At 37.0% G+C, this 19762-nt stretch overlaps 1 protein-coding gene across 1 annotated transcript in view; it reads right to left on the reverse strand.

The window, feature by feature from the left end:
- Positions 1-1931: 1931 nt before the first annotated feature.
- Positions 1932-19762, reverse strand: part of ADCY1 (adenylate cyclase 1) — a gene marked incomplete at both ends in the record, with an annotated part of 157130 nt that continues 139299 nt past the window's right edge. The window contains 7 exons of the mRNA XM_084279872.1: positions 1932-2258; positions 3136-3260; positions 4963-5077; positions 9071-9169; positions 9570-9716; positions 10814-10926; positions 19074-19204. Of these exons, the coding sequence (XP_084135998.1) occupies positions 1932-2258; positions 3136-3260; positions 4963-5077; positions 9071-9169; positions 9570-9716; positions 10814-10926; positions 19074-19204 (1057 nt within the window). The remainder of the gene's footprint in view (positions 2259-3135; positions 3261-4962; positions 5078-9070; positions 9170-9569; positions 9717-10813; positions 10927-19073; positions 19205-19762) is intronic.

Raw genomic sequence — 19762 nt, forward strand, 5'->3', positions numbered from 1 at the left:
TCTAGATTTATAATGAAGCTCCTCGCTGACTGTGTACACAAAAAATAATTAAAAACCCTGCTGAAAACCACAGGAGTCCCACAGCAGCCTGATATGGCTACATGGAGAATGCAGCATTTCTTTAACCATTTGCATCTCTTGACACAGTATTTGTCTATATACTTTTAACACAGTGACTGCTCCAAAACAAATGCCAATTGCAGGAGAATCACTCAGAAACTTTTTTCCACTGAAATCAGTAATAAGATAAGTCCACCAAATGTGACATCTAGTACATGGAAATTTTCTACTGTACAGTCTGGAAAACTTCTGTAGGGTGGGGGTTTTTTAGGTTTGGGTGGGGGTTTTTATAGGGGTGGGAAAGTTGTTTAATTTAGTTAAAAGGAAGCTTTGCATGGTTATAGACAACACAAAGTTTTGTTTCTCTTTTGGAAAGCAATGAGGCTGGTTAGCTTGCACATCCCCATCAGGACAGTATAGCACCTATCCATGGAGCATGTGTCACTCAGCTGAATGACATCCAACTACCCCCACCTCAAGTACGGAGTTGCACTCCACATTTCACATCCCAATTAGTGTTTCAAGATGAAACCATGAACCATATGATGTGGACTGCATTGAAGGAAAAAGAACTCAAAATATGTTCCTTTTTATGCAGATTAAAATCAGGACTCCCTCTCCTGGCACATTTACCAGTGTGTTCCTCATTTGGGCAAAGTTTGGCTGTGCTTGTTTCTCAAAATTACAGCTTTCTATAATCTACAGCTTTGAAGAGCAAGCCTGGGTAGAATCAAGATATAATAAAACTGTGGCATCAATTTAAAAATCAATTAAGACTTAAGACTATGTTGGCAAACATACAAATATCACAAAGCTAGCAACAGCATGTTTGTCACCAGTACAGGACTATTCTTTGAGCTGTTTAGAAAGGTAAAGCTTAATCCTGGAACTGAGCCACAGGAACTGTGCTGTTTGTAAAAGCTTGGAATAATACCATCCTTGCTCTTCAAGAAAAACAACACTGTACAAAAAAGAATTTTTCTATATTGCATAAGCATATTGCTGTGCTTGTGGGGTGGCTCCTCTGTTTGGCACACTCAAATGACTTCTGAAGAGGCAGCACTTCTAAACTACCACCTTTTTTTTTTTTTAAATGGAAAGAATATAGAATGTTGTTTTGCCAAACCGTTAAGCTCTGTGGTTTATCTATTTCATATCCTAGTGTTATGATTTGAATTGGATTTTTTTCAAGTTTTTGGAGCATGCAAAAAGAATTTTAAAAAATACATAGGGGTTAGCAACTAGCTGAATCCATCCTTCATTAATATGCCATGGACAGCACAATGAACACTGTTCTCATTGCTTTAACTCATGCTCTGAGAGCAGTTTCTCTAATTCTTGCTGTAGCTCTGGGGAATCTTCAGCTGCCCCATACTCCATACAAATGCAGCTTTGCTAATCCCAGACCCAAGAATGCTGGCTATGACAGAAAGAGAAATCTGTTTCCTGTCATTGCAGGTGGATGTATAAATCAATACATATTTTTATGTTTATCTCTATAAATCTTATTAAGTCTACACTGGACTGTTTGTATATGTGCATATATAGATTAAAACATACACACACACACACACACAAATAATTGCTTGCACGTTAATCTCATTTTTTTCATTTACCACTTAAAAATGCCAAGAAAATATCCCTTATTTCCAGAAAATCAGGTTTTGACTTTTTCTAACAGAATTGTTAGCCCTTATATGTTCCATCCCAAGAGTTCATTACACAGTCCCCAAGTTCTCTTTGGTTGGGTTGCAGTGGTCCTTGGTTAATGCCATAGCTTATGGCCTATGACCTCTGATCTCTTGGTAAAAATTCAGGCAAACATTGCTCTCCAAGTTCATCGCAAACGGCACAACCAAATCTCCTTTGCTCTACGCCTCCTTCACAGCTGGCACAGAAGGAAGATAATGCAGTGTTTGATTTGTGTGAGTGGCAGACGTTTGACCAGCTTTTACAGTAAAGCTGGCAACTGAGGACACCGACGGGCAGCTGGTGCCCAGCTTTGTTTGAATGTTTGCTCTACCGTAAGGGTACATTTTCCGCTCTAAGTTTAAAGACCGTGTTTGTGAATTATTTCCATCGGCCTTTCCTTCCAGGAAATAGGTCAACATTTCACCTTTTCCCTTGACACTGACTTTACCCCTGCACACGAATTCGTAACTGCACCTTTTTAGTATCCGCTGAACTTCTTCTGTCACCTGAAGAAAAAACAAAACCAAGAAATATTAGTTTTTCCTGCTCATGCAATCCTAGGATTGCTCTCTGCTCCCCATTACACTTCTCTATCACGAAATACATGTAAGTAGAATGAATTAGCAATTATCGTTGGTCTTGGGCTCACAGTATTTTCTTAAGAAATAAAAAAAATCACTGACTAAATGTAAATCTGAGAAGCAGAACTTCTGGTCTTGAGCTGAATAATTACACAGACAGATTAAGCTCCTTCCAACAGAAATGTGTAACCAAATTGTCCGCTGTTGTAAGTTGGATCAATTCCCGTGACGTTAATTTACTCCAGAAGAACTTTTGATCCCTGGAGATTAGACAGGTATTTTGGATGAAGCACTGTTCTAATCTGAAGGAGATTTTGAGAGGTGAAGCATTGCTTCTAGTGAAGTTCTAGTAGAACAACAATATGTTCTTTGTCTATGTAGCCTCTCTGATCCACAGTATCCAAGACATTTTTAGAGCTATATGAAATGCAGTAGGATGCAAATGGACACAGATCCTTTCCTTGTAGTTCTTATTCAGGCAAAATTCCTACAGCATAAGGACTGGCCCATGCAGTGTTGGTACTCCCAGGCTTGCTTGCAAGGGTGTGCAATGCAGCAGAGAACTGATTTTCTTCTGACAGGAAATTATTTATTTGAGAATTTTGTTACCTCCAAGTAATGAAGCATATATAATGGGAAACAAGTATACCTCTGATATTTGAATCACTTGGAGAATGTTCCCCTTTTCATAAGAACCACTAGGACCAAGTGAGACTACGTTTCCTAAGTGGTCTTGAAAATGTAACCACATATAAACCAGGACACATGTAAAGTTTGCAAAATTGTCTCAGAATGCACTCACCTGAATCTTCCCCTGCACCCCAGTACTATCCATCCGGCTGGCAACATTTACAGTGTTCCCCCAGATATCATACTGTGGTCTTCTGGCTCCGATGACTCCAGCTACCACCGGCCCGACATTAATACCTAAATTCAAAAGAATGAGTTTGTTTTCAAACACTACAACATATCATCCAAAGGAAACATGAATCTTGCAAAACAGATTTAACACACGTCCCTTAGAATTCTTCTGGTCATAGGACATAATATATGCTAAATCAATGCCAATTGGACTCTATATTTGTAAAATGTTTAGAAACAAAATAAAGGCAAACAGCGATATGTTGTTGGAAAATCAGTAAGATAGACAACATAAAAATTTAGTTCATCTGTGGATTTTCTTTTTTGGTTTAAGAGAAGAAGAAAAACAGTGCTAATACAGAGTTTAGCTGTTGAACAATTCCGGACAAACAGTTAAAGATCTTTAATTGTTTGTTATGACTTCCACTGTGGTTGCTCATATAAAATATTTAGTGGAGGTTTTCCAAGTAGAATAGCAATAATTGCCTGGACGACACAAGGAATGAGAAGCATGTCACATTGGTTGTCAGTATTAGACAGAGAGACACTGGAACAGGATGTTCAGGGAAGCAGTTGAGTCACATTGCTGGATGTATTTAAAACACAGGTAGATAAGGTGCTTAGGGATATGGTTTAGTAGAAGACAGGTATAGTTGGACTTGATGATCTCAAAGGTCTTTTCCAACCTAGTGATTCTGTGAAAATGGCCCAAGCACCTTCTTGGAGAAACTACAGAGACTGATTTTACATTTTTATCTGGTTTTGATATACTGTTTGGAAAATAAAAGAGGATGTTCCTTGTTCTGAGTGCCCCAAAGAGCTGCAGAAAGCTAAAACATGCATGAGATTCTGTGAAAGAGCTTTCCCAGGCAAGTTATGCAGAAGAATGGGGATTAGATATTTGTCTTCTGCCCCTTTGTGAACCTGGAAAGACCAGTTATAACAGAATTCAAAGAGAATTTGGGGCTGATAATTATTAGGATGTACAGGAGGTCAAAGATGTATAACTCTCCTATTGCTACCCTTGATGCCTTTGTCTTTCTCAATTTACACAGCCGGCAACCTCCTTTTTTCCCTTGTCCAGCCTATTCTCACAATTCAGTCATGAAAATATACAGAGAAAGAAACTGGAGAAAACTATGTATTAGAAAATGCTATGAAATGAGAACAGTAGTGGAAGTATCATTGGAAAGGAGCAGGATGCAGGGAAGGCAGGGAAAAGGGGCACCTGCTCTCTAGGAGGGCTAGGAGAAAAGGACTCTGAGAGGTAAGATGTGTAATAAAATGTAAAGGATTGCATTGGAAGGATTTGATTTGATGGAGAAAACAGGACTCAGCAAGATGATCTGGTATCTGTGGAAATAAGCTCCGATCACAATTCCAACAAAGCTTATGCAAATGCAACTTAATAGTTAAGTACAGTCAGGCCCAGTTTTCAGGGGTTTAGCTATGCAAAACAGTGCAAGCCACATGACTGGGTACACTAATAATACTGTATAAAATTAACAGTGCAGCTTTCCTTTTAGGGGTGCTTAGATTAAGTAAACACACTTTGACATAATTGTCTCAATATGTATCAAAGTATCAATAAATACTGATGCTCACTACACAGCCTGCTCACTTTCTATATGTATGTGACTCTCCCACTAATGAAGCCTTTTAAGTTTTAATCGTGAGTGCAGACCACGTAATTCTTTGCGTACAGCACAGGAAAAGCCAACAAACAACAATGTTTTGCTTGTGTAATAATTGTAGAAACGTGACTTACCAACTCTTAGGACAAAGTCATTGTAAGACTGATAGTTGATTTCATCAAGAACGTCAAACATCTCTATTGCAAAATCTGCCAGTGTACTCAGATGGGAATAAATTGATTTTTTAGCCTAGAAACAAAGTAGTATTGCACATTAGATTTGTATGATACTGAGAGACAGGTGAAATCCTGAAGTGAAAAACAACAAAAAGCTCAGACTGAGTGGCTTAGGAAAAGAACTGAAGTCATTTTGCTGTTAGTGAAAAGGAAGTTTTGATGATGGCTACTGCACATGCATTCTTTTCTCAAGTACTGATTTTTTTTCTTCCCTCTCTTTTTTTGATTTCTGGAAAGATTGGAATGCAAAGTTCCCATGGTAAAGTGGTTCTGTTGCTAGAGAGCTGCAGATGTTTGTTGTGAGCCTGGCAGGGAATATAACCTGCTTTCTTACAAAACTGTTTTGCCTGATGAGTATTAATAACTACAGTTTCTGCTCTCTTCTCCCTTTGGGGCTTTTGCCATCTCCCAGATCCATGGGGTGCATGCTGTTCCCATTGACAAAACTGCTGTCAGGTTTAGTCCTGTGAGATTTTTGAAAGGTAAGCAGGAGTGTGTTGTTATAAAACATATTTAAATAAAGCAAAGCAAAAGAACCAGAAGGGTTTAAAATGTTTAAATATCGACTAGTAAAAAACCCCCAAAACATAAGAATATAATTTTTGCAACTATAGTCTAATTAAATTCTGGAATTCCTTTTCAGTGTGTACTGTGGATTCCAAAAGTCAGCTAGATTCAAACATAATTACTCAAACTCATGGAAGAAATATTTTCTACAAAGTAGTAAAAAGATATTATGTCTAGCTCTAGAATTTCTTAAGCAGCATTTCATTAGAAAGTATAAAGAAGAGGTTTGCATGCTTGTCCTGTAACTCATGCCCTTCCCTGGGATTTTAGTTGGCTAGTCTTGCATTGGCTAGTTAAAGGCAAATTACTAGAATAGATCTTTAACCTGACTCAGTATTGTTGCTTTCATGTTGTGCTCTTATTTGAATAATAAATATGAATTCTTTAACAGATTTGCAAAATGAAAGTGGGCTAAAGGTAGGATATGGTGAAAGAAATACAGGGTCAGTGGCAGTCTAGCTTCAGTAGGGTGTTGCACAAGAGGGCTGTGGCAGCTGGCACAAGATGAGAGCTCACTGGCTTTTTGTCATGATAGTGAAACTTTATAAATGGAGTACTTGACAGTGGCTGAGAAACCTGAGAAACAGGTTGCTATTTGCTTTATTTGGTTCAGTTTGAAAGGTTTCCTTCATGTGGCTGAAAAACTTAAAAAAAGTAGAGCAAAGTGCTAACAAAAAATGATAAAAGCCATCCTCAGGCCAGTCCCAATTTTTAGAATGGATGCTTTTTTATCTGCCTGGGTCTCTAGCATTTTACTTCTTGCAATGTCAACTAACTCAACTGCTTTCCAGCCACACCAAAAAACAAAGGAAGAACAAGAGTTAAGTTTAAGGAGCTTATGACTACCCTTCCAACAGAGAAGAATAACATTGAATATCTGGAGGAGGGAGGGAGGAGTGTATAGTTTTATTTAATCCTCTAATGTTCTTTATATTCCTTATCCCTCCATTTTTTTGCTGCCTAATGAATGCTTTGATTTCCTGCAATACCCCTCAGAATTGCAGGACAGAGGACTGGTAACAAATACTGGATGAGCTGCAGAAGTGATAGATGACTCTCAAAAAGACTACTGGCAACCTGTTTTGAATCTCCACTGAAGAACACCACAAAGTTAGGACCCTGGTGAATTCAGGACCCTGGTGAAATCACAGGTGTAATTTCAAAGGACTCCACACACACAATGAACTTACATTGTGCAAAAGTTCTACAAAGAGTTTGGTTTGTGTGCTGTCCGAGCTTGGTTTGTGTGCTGTCCTGATGGTGAAACTGGCATGTAATTATTTATTTAAACATCAGAGGAATAGTTACTGGAATGACTGTCCAGAGCACCACAGCAAAACCACTCTGACAGAAGCAATGTGCATTTACTATGGTCACCTGCTGAAGTCAAGCTGCAGAAACAACAGTCCTGTAAAATATTAAACATTTAACTTCATCAGGGTATCAGGGTAGTGGGTTCTTATGTGTGTAAACATCATCAGTTAACTCCATACTCATGTGTCCAAAACCTAGTATGAAATTCATGGCTCACAATCAGAGGCTGTGACAGATTTTCTGATGAAACTGGGACAACCCTGGTAGAGAGAAGGCCATGAGTCTTTAGTCTCCTATGGCTTCCCATGGGCAGATATGATTTCATCGGGCAGTCCAGGGACTGTGATGGTTGGCAGTGAATGTCTGTGCATGATGGGCTGGCTAGCCAGGATCACTGGACTCCTGATGCATATCCACACTCTGAAGAACTAGTGGGAAACTGCCAAGAGGATATGAATAATTTCTACTCATTTGAATCACACAAGCAGTGGGAAGAGAACACCCAAGACCTGAAATGCCAAGTTAAAGCAAAAAAATAAAAAAAAAAGGCTCTTTCATACAAGGTCTTTATATTTCCTGGAATATGGAGTGTTAAATAAATTCTACCTGTACAGAAAACTTCAAAATTTGTCCCAAGATTTCAGAGAAAAGTAGAGACCTGTACAAGGCCTTCTGCAGTCATTTAAAATGCATTATTATCATATGTTCAGAGCTGTATATTCAGTACTGGGCCAACTCAACTGACCCTTTAGTTAGCAACTCTAGAATACAAGAGATAAATATAGTTAGGTTTTGGAACATATGCTGTTGAAGTTACCCAATAACACACTTGTTTTCAGGATTATAGTTCAAAGAGCATTTATAGCAGACACACAAGTATGCTGTTGCCTGTTTGCCTGATATCATACCAAACAAAATTCAAAGGATCAAGTTTTTTGCCCGCCTCAGGACCCAGGAACCAAACATTTCAGTATAAAATACTTTTTGCAATGTGTTTCTAGGAATGATACAAAGGGAAATGTCAGTTGTAAACACCCTGCAGACTAGAAAATTAGTTGCATGTGATATACTCCAACACGATTCTAACAGCTGATTTCAATGTGGCCTTGTTTTTTATTTACTTAACAAGGATAATTGTTGCTAGAAAGTTCACAGGCCATATTCTGGCCCTTTTTGCTTTTGCCCTCTAATACAATGCTATTTCTTAATATTATATCATAGGCATGAGTGTACATCTGCCACATCTGTACATGCATATCAGAACAGGGGAGAAGCATTTAGTAATTCTAGGCAGACTAGGTGCATTTTTTGCTTTAATTTTAATTATATTCTGCATAGCAATATTTTTTTTCAGAAATTATATTATAATTATGTTTATTGTGCACAGTACTCTGTATATATTTAGTATGCTATACAAAGGGATTTTCTTTGCTTTTCCAGATGCTGCATGCAAATAGAGGAAATCTCTGTCCCAAGACACAAACTTAAGGTAAGAAACACACTCAGGAGTAGTAATGATAAGAAGAGAACTGTACTGCAGAGCTAGTGGATCTGAAATTACTCAGACCTTTTTATTGTTGAGTAATTAAAGGAGTAAAAAGAATGCAAGCAGTAAAGTCAAAGAAGAGGTGATTTGTAATGAGCAGGGTAAAGTGCAGTAATATACTTAGTGCTAAGTTCCTGTTCATGATGGGAGTTGGGAGACACTGTTTTAATTGTAGGTTGCACCAAGATTTCAATATAAAAATAAAAAGAAAATCATAGTCCTGTTTTAGTTTTGCAGCAATTCTTTACGCCTGGAATGTCTCCTTCCCTGCATCTTATAAGGCCATCTAAGATACTGGTTTTAAAGCACTGTCACTCTGACTTAGGAGCTCTATATGCCAATTTGCAGAGAATTCAGGGCTGCAAACAACGAAAGGCCATATGAAGGCACATCAGCAACTGGTGGGATAGCCATTTTTATTTTTAGGCTACAGTTCTTTGAATTTCATATTTAAATTGTTGTAAAGAAGTAATACAAGTTATCTATGATCACAATGAGTTAGCTATTTTTCTGATGTTCCTCTGGAACTTGAAGGAGAATGGTTCCTCCATAAATGACCATCATGTAAAATCTTCTTACCTTAGTTCCTGAAGTAGGTACGAGTCCCACAGCTGCCATATATGTACTTCCAATTGTCTTGATCTTTTCTATGTCCTTATAATATTCTTTGTCCATAAGCTTTGTTTAAAACACAAAACTGTTAAATATTACGTAATATTTTAGACAAGCAACCATAATTACCAGATATTATGTGCAAGTTGATCAAACCATATTATTTTTGGCAAGTTGAGGCTTGCCTGCTTTGAGAGCATGCAAAAAAATTACTGTTATTTTGAATTTTAATACTCTTCCTATATTAGAGGTATTTGAGGTCAGACTCACATGCTTAAAAGTACAAACTGGACACTATGGAGAAGTTCAGTAGATGCCAACTATAATTAAGTAGGATTTTTACAGAACTGTTTTATTAGGCAGTTCAAGATATGCTGAGTTGCTCCAGACAGTAGCAGATAGTAATAATGTTGACAGTAATTTGGTAGAACTGATATGGTCAAAAGACAAAGTGTTTAGACCTTACCTCATCAAAATCAGCAATAATTTCATTTAAGAGGCGTAAACATTCCACTCCCATATTATTGCCATCCAATTCAATGTAGAAATCATTGAAATTTGGGATGGAAGCAAACATCACTCCCACTTGTGAATATGACTGGTAATAGAGGTCCTGCAGTTCATGAGCAGATAAAATTTTTGTTTTAAAAGGTTAATCTAAAGTAGGCATCATTATTATGATATCTATTCTACTGCTAAGCAACAGATAAGACAAAAGCAACGATTTTTCGTAGAGAGAAAGACAGCCTTATTAAAAAATGTTGAAAGATCTCTTCACTCAAAAACACAAGCGAAAATTAACACCTAATCTATTAAATGCATTTAAAACAACTTAGTGTTTTTCTCTGTTTAGACATGGAAGTAGTGAGTAAAAATTCTGTAGAAAGTCCTAACAGTTGTAGAACTTCTCTTGTATGGGAAATCTAAATTTTAATTTTGTTTTATAACTAAACAATTTTACCCTGCAGTATAAAACCAGCCTCACTCCTTCATATCTCTCAGTTAGAAACCTGTATACAACATTTACAATATAATGATGCTCTGTTCAATAAAGTTTCTGCTTAAGAATTTGGAGAGCTCACAGAGTAAAACCACACTTCTGTGGTGCAAATACATTGATCTAACCTCTGAAGACCAGCATCATGGCCATTATGGCTGCACCAGAAAGACTCTAGTAATGGTTTCCTGAACCACTTTATTTAATCACTGCCATCTTTGATGTTAGAAGTTTATGTGTTTTCCTTGGTTGTGTACAGTTCTCTCTTTTAACTTTAAATTGATGGGTTTGGAAATGGCAGCGTATTTGCAGAACTAGAGTGGTTCATACAGAAGTGTCCAGCAGTTCATACACTCATCATTCAGAACAAAACTAAGATGATGAAATGCTGGGATAAATTACATATTCTAAATTGATTGGAAAAAGGAAAAGTGATTTGCATGCAGACACTTGGCTGAATATATGTTGAATGACACAACATCCCCTTATCCTGCCTTTTAATAATGTTCTCCAGAGAACACAGATACTACAGCAAAAGAAATAATCCCAGTCTAATTCTTCAACACAAGTTTTTACAAAACCATTCCTTTTAATATGAATGCAATTTTGTAAGTCCAAGCCTTCCCTGAAAACAGAAAGTTGAAAGGTAACCCAAGCCACACAGTCTCAGAGCCATACAACATCACCATGTATTTAAATTTTATTTTGATTACCATATTTCTTGGATTAGACATAAGAAAGTGCTGTGCAACATGCGCTGGCAACAGGTTGAAGAGAATTCTTTTATTATCCAGCTTGACTCTCTCCATATCATCTCTCTCTTCTTCTGCCTGTGGGCACAGAGGAAAAGTAAAGCCTTTACAAAAAGCAAAAAATTATCTGAAGCCATCAAATAGCTTCTATTAATTCACTCTGAAATTTAATTACACAAAATAATGCCTACAAAGAAGAGTGGGAACAGTTTTCCTTTATCATTATTTAACATAAGGGAAAATTCCTTTAAGTCTTTAGTAGTTCAAGTAAAGTCACTGGGCTGATGGCTATTTTCATGGCTTGATAAGCTAAGTGTATTGGTGTCTTCAGTGGTTTTCGGTTCTTTTAGGTTCTTGATATTTCTACAAAATAAAAATCTAGGATAATGCCACGTAAGTCACATTGGCCTTGCAGGCCAATTTCTTTCCCAGGTAGGCAGAGACAGTGACAGCAGTGTTTGATTCACCTTTTCAAAATGATAAGCCTGGAAAATCACCAGTGTTTAAAGCAAACCTACTATATTTTGTAGTAAAATTGAAACAAACCTGGTAATACAATAACCACCAGGGAAAAAGGTTTTTAAATTGAACATACTTAAGAATTATTAAAATGCATATATACACATATGTAAAAATAATTACCATTTTTAGAGGTGTTCTCAATTACTCTGTTATTTGTCATGAAAACATAAGACAGTTCCTGCACACAAAACACAGTTCTGTTGTTGTGTGCAACAGCAATTTTATCATTTTATCATTTACGTGAAAGATAGCATTCAGATGGAGTGCCTAGGAGTTAAAACAGCTGAGGTCATTAACCCAAGATACAAGTATCATATTATAGGTGACTTCACTCACAGGAGTTAGGAGGAATTAAAAATTAGGACACAATTCTAAAAATTACACCCCTTATTGGAAAAATACTTAGTATCTAGGTCCCAGAACTCATTTGGGACTCCTGGGTTTTCAAATTCCAGCCTAGAAAAATTAGTTGTCTGGAATTTGCTCTTTCTTGTTAGAACCCCACATTCTGATTTCAATTAGAAAATATTTGATCAGTATCGTATCATTTCATAGAGACCTCAGCTTATTCTTTGCTCTTCAACCACATTCACTGAAGCGTAATTAAGATTTTCTGCCATGATCCCAATATGGTTTTATCTGGTTACAGTCAGCTGAAGACTGGAAGGCCAAATTCTCAGGTGTTGTTGAGAAACTACAATCACATAAACCACCAAAGAATGTGCTCTAATCATTGTTGGTGTTCCTTTGTATGTAGAATTTGCTATCCTGATCTATTACAAAATCCACATACTTTTTTTCACTATCTACTCCTGTCTCAGTAGGAAAAAAACTAGCCACCTCTTCTCTTTGTATAGTCTTGCAATATTCTTTTCATGTGTTGGTTGGGTTTTTTTCTGGAAGAAAATTTTTGCTTTCCTAACAAAAATTAGGAAATGCCCTTTTTATTGAAATCACACATTCTGCTTTGCCTTGCAGTTAACTTCTGTATTCTTAAATTTTTTACAAGTAGAAAGAACGGTGAAACAGTATTGGTTTTATAAACATAGCTTCTTCAGAGATCATTAACTTTTGAAATAAATTCTCATCTCTTCCTCTAATTTATGTAATAGAAATCAGAATTTATTTCAGAGGTGAAATATCAGTAAGCAATACACAGCAGTTAAGATCTGCAAGAAATATAGCCCAAATTTTTATTCTAAGCAAGAATGTATTTGTGAGATGTTTCCTGACACTTTTGTTTGCTGTTTAAATTTCATATGCTGTTTCCTTAAAATATACTTGCCCTATTTTGGTGCTGTAACTGTCTGACTTATTGCTGTCTATGAACATGTGTAATGACCTCTCCCATTTAGCCTGACGGATGGAATTTAAACATTCTAATAGTAAAAATAAAAAGCTTCTTTCTTCCTAGAAATTATTAAGTTTCTCAGTTAAGCTCCCAATACAATATAAGGCAGAATAGCTGCCTAAAGAAAAATACACCTTTGGGTCAGATCATAGAGATTTCTGGAGAAGTCAAAGTAATCATGCAGTGGTAGGTAAGTAATCAACCTGATGTACTCCCTGGGTAGAGTTGTAGTTCAATCACTGGCATCTGCTGCTCATCTCTGATCTAGATATTTGAGATCAGATTCCTTGCCCAGTCATAGACCAAAGCGTTCCTTTTGGATGACACTCACAATGTTCTTTAGCAATACGTAGTGTTGTAGTGTTTCCTATCATAGTGTATGATTCACAATAAAGGTTTCAGAGCAAGCCACAGCACAAAGACAATGCTGCCAACACTGAAGCAGATCTTTGTGACCTTGGTCATGTTGCTGAACTAAAAAGCTGAGGACTGAGCTTTTGAATGAACAGCTAATAGCTTAAACCAAACCACTAAAGTCGTGACTTAAGGGATGGCAAAAAAAGCTCTAAGAGCAGGGAAAGGCATCCTTGGTGACTTGGCAGGTTTAGATTAGATATAAGGAAAAAAAATCTTCACTGAAAGCGTAGTCGGGCATTGGAACAGGCTGCCCAGGGAGGGGGTTCAGTCACCAACCCTGGATGTATTTAAAAGATGGGTAGATGAGGTGTTTATGGATATTGTTTAGTAGAGGATGTCTATGGTTGGACTCAATGACCTCAAATGTCTTTTCCCACCTAGTCATGCTGTGATTACTAAGAAACATGGTAGCATGCTACATTTCCAACACACCTAGCAAGTATCTCTTCCTGTCTTCAGATGTAAAACCGTTAACTGCAATTTTAACTCTGAGAAGTTTCAGTTGCCAGAAATCAGATGAAAGGTACTAAAGTCATGGAAGGCCCTGAAATAATACCGTGGGGGGGAATGGTAGCAAAGCCTAAACAGAGGCAAATTATGCAAACAGGAGAACAAGGGGAATGTAGGTCAAGTGCTTTTTGTGCCCTGGCCTATTTCAGGTCAGAGATTTCCTAGCCAACAAGGAGAGAGGAGTGCACCCTGCGGTTCAGAGAGAATTTGCACTGGCAATGCCTGTGTGGGGTAACATGAAGAATAAGCTGTGTTAGCTCTGCCAGACCCAGAAGCAGAACATTTGTGGAATTAGCATAGGACTCCTTCTGAGCTACTTAGTCATGCGTAACAGTTTAGACCAAACATGGACTGACTGTACTTATAGCATCCACACATGCAAATATCTAACATCCTGCCTTTATTAAAGTGATCTGCTAGGAGTATGAACTGAAGTGTATCTTCTCTGCTACTACTGCATAGAGCTTGAGTATCCATACTTTTGCCCTGCGCTGCCTAAGACAGCTCTCATATATGTCATTCCTTGGGAGTTGCCTGGTGAAAAAGGAAAGATCTTTTGTCTCTTGCTAAGCAAAATGCAGAGTGAAGGTGAGGTAATAAAAGACTGATTGTGCTTAGCAGCGAGGACACTAAAAGTATCCCATCACATGGCAATAAGAGGAGGGAAGTAAACTGATTATTGATATTTTCTAGACGTTTTCCCAGCTTCCTGCTTTCTGCCCTTCATGGGAATGCAATGAGAGCTGTTTTTTCTCCTTGTGACTCAGGAAAACTACTCATTGAGCAGCTGTGATAAAAGTATGTGTAGGCATCACCGTTTCCCAGTCAATACAGACACTGTGAAGGGAGGTTACTTGGGGTTGGAGAAATAAGATTAAAATAGCATAGGTATTTACATTCCTGGTGGAAATATTATTCAGGCAGCTAAACAGAATCTAAATTTCATCTGTTTGCCCGTATTCCTATTGGTTAATTAAGGAAACCTGTGAGTATGATTTTTATGCAGTCGCTTCTGGATCAAAACCCAACTTCTTATTGTGAAAGTAAACAAGAAAGAAAATACATAGGTATGAGCAGCATCATTTTTCACATGCTGCTTTTTTGCTTATACATGTTTGGTATTCATGGCAGCTAAGTCATTTTGCAGACTGTATTTGCAAAGCTACAAGATTTAAAAGCAGGCTTTGTTTTTGTTTCAGACCTGGTGACAAAATTAAAAAAGTTCTTTGGTTCTATGGCTTTTGACATCAGTGTAATTAACAGCAGTAGTTATCATCAGTAGTTATCATCAGTAGTTAGACAGCAGCCCATAGTTTCTACCATCACCGATAACTGGCTACACATCCTCTGTTCAGGAAGTGGATGGCACTGTTGTATCACCTGAGATATCAGGTGACTGTTTAATAAGCATAAAAATGCTATAGCCATGTCGCTGGCTGAAGAGTTAATCACATGAAAAAAAAAAGATAACAGATAAAAGATAACAGCTAAAAAGAAGCCAGGCAAAGAAACATCATTTTTGTACCGGAAGGTGGCACTAAAACCTCAAGAAAGAAACCCATCATACTGCTTCTATAGGGCCAGATTTTTAAGAGGACATGAAAGAACACCTGCCAAATCATGCCTAACAACTGTAAAATACCTGTTTCTTACAAGTATCACGGATTAGAGAAGACAGGAGAATGATATTCTAGCATTCCATAAAGAATAAAACAATCATTTATGTTATTGTATTATTTTAATTTTCCTCCCTTACATACTCTGGGTGAGTGAGCAACTCCCTTTTTTGGGCAGTTTTAGCTTCTTCATAAATGTATTGCTTATATTTATTTGTCCATTTTGCCCCCAGCTTTGTTGAATAATTTGCATAAGAAAAAGTGATTTTCACAAATATGTAAATTCTCCTATACTTGCTATTCAGTTATTGTCATATGAGCCACACAGAGTTACTGAAAAACATTATGTAGGAAACAAAATTCCCCTCACACTGCCTGTTAAAAAAAACCAAACCAAAAAACCAGAATTTTTTTTCTGGAAATAGTGTGATAGTCAGAAAGTTTAAATTTGGACCAGAAAAAAAACCCACCAAGCCAACAAGAATTTATAACGCTATACTATGCATGAAAAATAAATACAAATATAAATGTTTTAACAACTTATCATCAATCAGAAAAAAATATTTTTCCACACAATGTACATTAAATATGCTGGTTTATCTCTGTTTTGGCTACATTGCCTAGATGCATGAAAATTAGATAAAATTTTCTTGAAACTATAATTTTTCCATATCAGTTTTTGTTGTTTGGAATCTTTTCTTCAGAACACATTTACTTCCTCTTGTGGCAGATGAAAGCTATAGAAATGGGTTTCTTCAGACATTAGTATAGATCACTAAGCATCTATCTATATATTCTTATTAATAATGGTATTAAATGAAGGACACTTTAAGTGTTCAAAATATCATTTCATGAGTACTAGACTGTTGTTCTTGATGAAGTAAATGAAAATATCTATTTAATCCTCTTTATTGCAGCTTATGCCACAAATGTTTTTATTCATCTGAGAACATTTTTACAGGCTTAGCCCCACAATGAACCTTACTAGAAGTACACAGTGCTTACAGTTTCCTGAATTGCCTCAAGTCTGAAATTATCCCAGTTGTAAGCCAGTAATTGCGAAGCTTCCTAAAAATACATGTTGTACCATGTTGACATGTCCTTCACACAGCAGCGGCTGGCTTCTGGGAGATGTGAGCCTCCCGGTCTAGTGGTGGTTCATGCAACTCAGTGTTTGCACAAAGAACCAGTATGGTTCTTAAAAACAAGAAAATCTCTACTATCTCTGTGCACCCCATCAACAGCATTTCTAAAATTGATGCTACCAAGAATGTAACCCAATTAAGACAACTTGATTCAATGGTTACTAGTACCATGGCTGTAGAGAAACATGCCCAAGAATACTGATTCATCATATAGAGAGCTCCTGCAGTCCTCCAGCAGCTAGAGAAAGCTGTCAGTCAGGACAGTTGCTTTTACCCTTGTTTCCTCTTAAAGAATATGAAACTACTAGTAGCTTGGCATTTGCTAACTCTTCAAAGGCATTTTATTATATAGGTATTTCCAACCTTCTTCCCAGAACGTTTTTAATACTCAGATTTTTCTTAAGCCAAAGAAACCAGTAAGTACAAAGGTAATGTGGGGTTTTTTTTAAACTTATCCATTTGAATAGGTAAACACTTCTGTAACTTCCATCACAATGGTACTTCTGCATGTTATGCTAATTAGTCCTTGTAGTAAATATCATTTACAGTCAATACACAGAGAGGAAATGAGGACAACATTCTTTTCAACGTGTTATCCACTACCATTTCCTGCACAGGGAAGATCTTCCATGTGGAATCAAGAACAACAAAGGTATATGACCTGACCATCAGAGGCCAAACATCCACCCAACATACAGATTTCAAAGAATGGTAGTTATGTTGATCTCTAATTTCTGAATTTCCTACCTACACTGATTGTTTTTTCTTTCTGTTTATTAACATGGAAATCTCACAGACAAGATGGTACCAAATAAGTACCTGATTTTCAATTGAAAAGACCTGAAAATGCCATTTGAACTTCTCAGATGAACAGCACTTTTTGATAGGTACCTGAAGATGCTGGACATTACTGACATTTGAAAGGCATCCATATATCTTCACTCCCCTATTGTCCTTTGGAATAAGTGCACATTTGTTTTAACAATAGTGGTAGATGACTAGGTATTTCTGTAACACCTGACCTCAAAAAAAAAAGGAAAAAACTTTTCTTCTTTTACTATTGTCCAGTTCTGGTCTTTCAGGAGGCAAACATCCTATTAGTTTCCAGTACTTGAATTTTAAAACTAATTGCTAATTAAAAGCAAAGTTAAAGCTAAGAATATTTAAGCTGTACATTCCCAAAGGCTGCATAATTCACCATGCAATTCAGAGCAACAGAAATGCTGAAAAGCATTTAAGATGTCAGAACTCATTCTTGATATGTTGAAAAGCCACAGGACAGCAAAACAGTCTCTTCCTGTTCGCTACTCAATTTCGTGTCTAGGAATGTGATAGAGTATCTCATGTGTCATGTGTCACTTGCATACTTCCATCATGTGCCAACCTATATAAGGATAACCACTATACAGCTAGTCCTGTGCTATGTTTCAGAGGATTTTTTTTCCACCTGAAACTATATTTGGCACCACAGCAAGAGGAAACTACTATCAGTTTGTCCAAAACAAACTTCTGAGGCTCAACATCTATCAATATTGGAGGTCATAGGACAAAAACTAAATTAAGTAATCACGTGCTGTTGACACAGTTAAACAGCACAGAGTCCACAGAAACTATAGAACAAGATAAACTTAAATCATAAAGGAGATGGACATGGTCTTGGACATCAGGACAAATAAAAGCCAGCAGAGCTTAACTGTGAGGTTGAAAATCTTTAATAGTAGAAGATAATAGAACTAAGTCGTTCCCAATTTCTCCATTCTAGGTAACACAACAGAGCCAGGGATGTGTTTAACCCATGTATTCCGGTCTTGGTCTTACATGTAAAAACAAGCACTGTGATGATTTATACAGTACTCTTAACAACACAGTTAACAGGTGTTGTAGGTGAGAACCTTTGTGAACTACAGGAGCATAAGAATGCAAGATTTATCATTAAAGCAGCTTCCAAATTCCACCAAAACAAACTCACATCTTCTTCAACTTTCTTCTTCCCTTAGGGTGTACTGTGAAACACTTTGGAGGTGGGAGTAGGGCTGTTGAAAAGTATGACAGGAGGTAGACGTTCCCTGATGCTCCTGCTTGTGGCCAATATAACTTCTACAGGTTTTTCTGTGAATATGATAGTTAGGAAATATATTGCCAAAAAAAAGGTCCACGCACCTGGTATCTACATAAACTTCTGTTCTTTCTTTGGGAAAGAGTTCCATAGTCTCATTGCATGATATGGGTATAAGTATTGCTGCTTATCAGTTTTATTTGCTTCTTTTCTTGACCTAAACATCAACTTACTTTCACCACTTTTTGCATTGTAAGATGAAAAAACTTCATGTACTTAATTTCTTTACCTCAAGTTTATATTGCCAATAGTCAATTACCCATGCTGGAAATTCTCCCTATCCATAATACCCCTTAGAGATATATATATAGCTTCATTGATGAGGCACTCTTATAGAACAATTACAAATACGTAAATAAAAAAATCACTTCTCCAGAGCAAATAAATTTTATAAATCTATGGAAAGAAAGCTATCATAATTTTTTGCTGTAAACCCCAAAGACATGAAAAATTTTGGAAGAGTTTTAGCCCAGCTAATTAGTTCTGAAAATATCTGCAAGCCAATTTTATGTGGATGAATATGAGAAAAGAGAAGTTCTATGACTTGCCTGCACAGCCCAGAGGTAGTCCAGTCGCAGCTTCAAGTCCACCTGTCTGGAATGCAGTGCCAAAGCGCAAGAAAATAGTAAAATGGCTAGTATTGGTTCATAGCCACGCATATAAAAGGAGCCGCCCCTTAAAAATAAAAGGGAAATAAATGCATTACTACAGGTTTTCTAATACCTAATACTGCATATTTTTAAAATCACATCTTTAGTTTAGAACATGTGGGTACCCCCTAATCGCTGGCTCATGTAGGCAGGGAGATAGGTGACTGTAAATGTGAATACTGCATCACACCAACATTCAACTTCTTGAGGACTTTATAATGCTATACATTACTGTAATGTGTGTGCATGCTTTTAATTAGAAAATATAAAACCACTCTAAAGCTCAAATGAAATTGAAATTGGTGAAGACTGCTGAACTATGAAGTGACATTTTTAACAGTGTTTTTCTATTTCATAGTATAATTAGACTTCAGTGTGTTAAGTTGAGGTATATCAGCATAAAACTACAGAATAAGAGAGCAAAAGTTGCTACCTCCCAGAATCTGATTTTCTGTTGATGGCTATTAGTAGATACTATGATTGCTGAGGAGAGGATGGCTTAAGTATTTCTTATAGTCTGCTGAGTATGTAACCCGAAGAAGCCCTGAATGCTAGATAATAGTTCTCATTTGAGTAACCAGTG

Source organism: Gallinula chloropus, assembly GCF_964237585.1.
Source record: "Gallinula chloropus genome assembly, chromosome: 2".
NCBI lineage: Eukaryota > Metazoa > Chordata > Aves > Gruiformes > Rallidae > Gallinula > Gallinula chloropus.